General features: G+C 63.2%; 1 protein-coding gene across 1 annotated transcript in view; it reads left to right on the top strand.

The window, feature by feature from the left end:
• LOC104524113 (tyrosine-protein kinase Yes) overlaps window positions 1-923 on the top strand; it is a gene marked incomplete at its 5' end in the record, with an annotated part of 2421 nt that overhangs the window by 1338 nt on the left and 160 nt on the right. Inside the window, 2 exon segments of the mRNA XM_029084702.1 lie at window positions 442-573; window positions 837-906. Coding sequence (XP_028940535.1) covers window positions 442-573; window positions 837-906 — 202 coding nt within the window.

The following is a 923-nucleotide window of genomic DNA, read 5'->3' as shown; positions in this document are numbered from 1 at the left end:
GGTGTCCCAGGGGATGGGTGTGGATACCCTAGATGATGGGAACCCCAGGCAGTGGGTGTCCCAGGGATGGGTGTCCCAGGGAATGGATGTGCCAGGGAATGATTGTCCTGGGTGATGGATACCCTGGATGATGAGTACCCTGGATGATGATGATGATGATGGATACCCCAGGTGCAGGGTGTCCACAGTCCAGGGTGCCTTGGGTGCTGGGTACCCCATGTGTGGGGTACCCCAGGCAGAGGGTGCCTTAGGTACTGGATGGTCCCAGTGCACGGTGTCCCAGTGCAGGGCACCCTGGGTGCAGGACACCCTCAGCACAGGGTGCTCCAGGTGCAAGATGGGTGTGGGGTGTCCCCAGTGCTAGGTACCCCAGGTGTGGGGTACCCCAGGTGTGGGTGCAGCGGGGTGCCCTGACCATGGCTCACCCACCTCCCCTTGCAGGTGCCAAGTTCCCCATCAAGTGGACGGCTCCGGAGGCCGCACTCTTTGGGAAGTTCACCATCAAGTCAGACGTCTGGTCCTTTGGGATCCTCCTAACCGAGCTGGTGACCAAAGGCCGGGTGCCCTACCCAGGTATGGAGCAGTGGGCACCCTTGGGGTGGTGGGGAGCTGGGCAGGGGGGTGCAGACCGGGCAGGGACTCACCCTCTCCACCACTGCCACCCCGTGCCTCAGTTTCCCCATCAAGAGAGACCAGTGCTAAGCTGAGCTCCCTATCCAAACCACAGGGCACCGCATCCCTCAGCGTGCCTCAGTTTCCCCACTGCTTTGTCCCATGGGGATGCTGGTCCCTGAGCTGAGGGGATGGGGGGACGCGGGGGGGTCCTTTCCACACAGGGATGAACAACCGGGAGGTGCTGGAGCGGGTGGAGCGGGGCTACCGTATGCAGTGCCCGGGCAACTGTCCCCCCTCCCTGCACGAGG

The sequence above is a fragment of the Antrostomus carolinensis genome, unplaced genomic scaffold, assembly GCF_000700745.2.
Source record: "Antrostomus carolinensis isolate BGI_N321 unplaced genomic scaffold, ASM70074v2 scaffold42920, whole genome shotgun sequence".
Lineage (NCBI taxonomy): Eukaryota > Metazoa > Chordata > Aves > Caprimulgiformes > Caprimulgidae > Antrostomus > Antrostomus carolinensis.
This window is presented reverse-complemented; position numbering and strand designations above follow the sequence as displayed.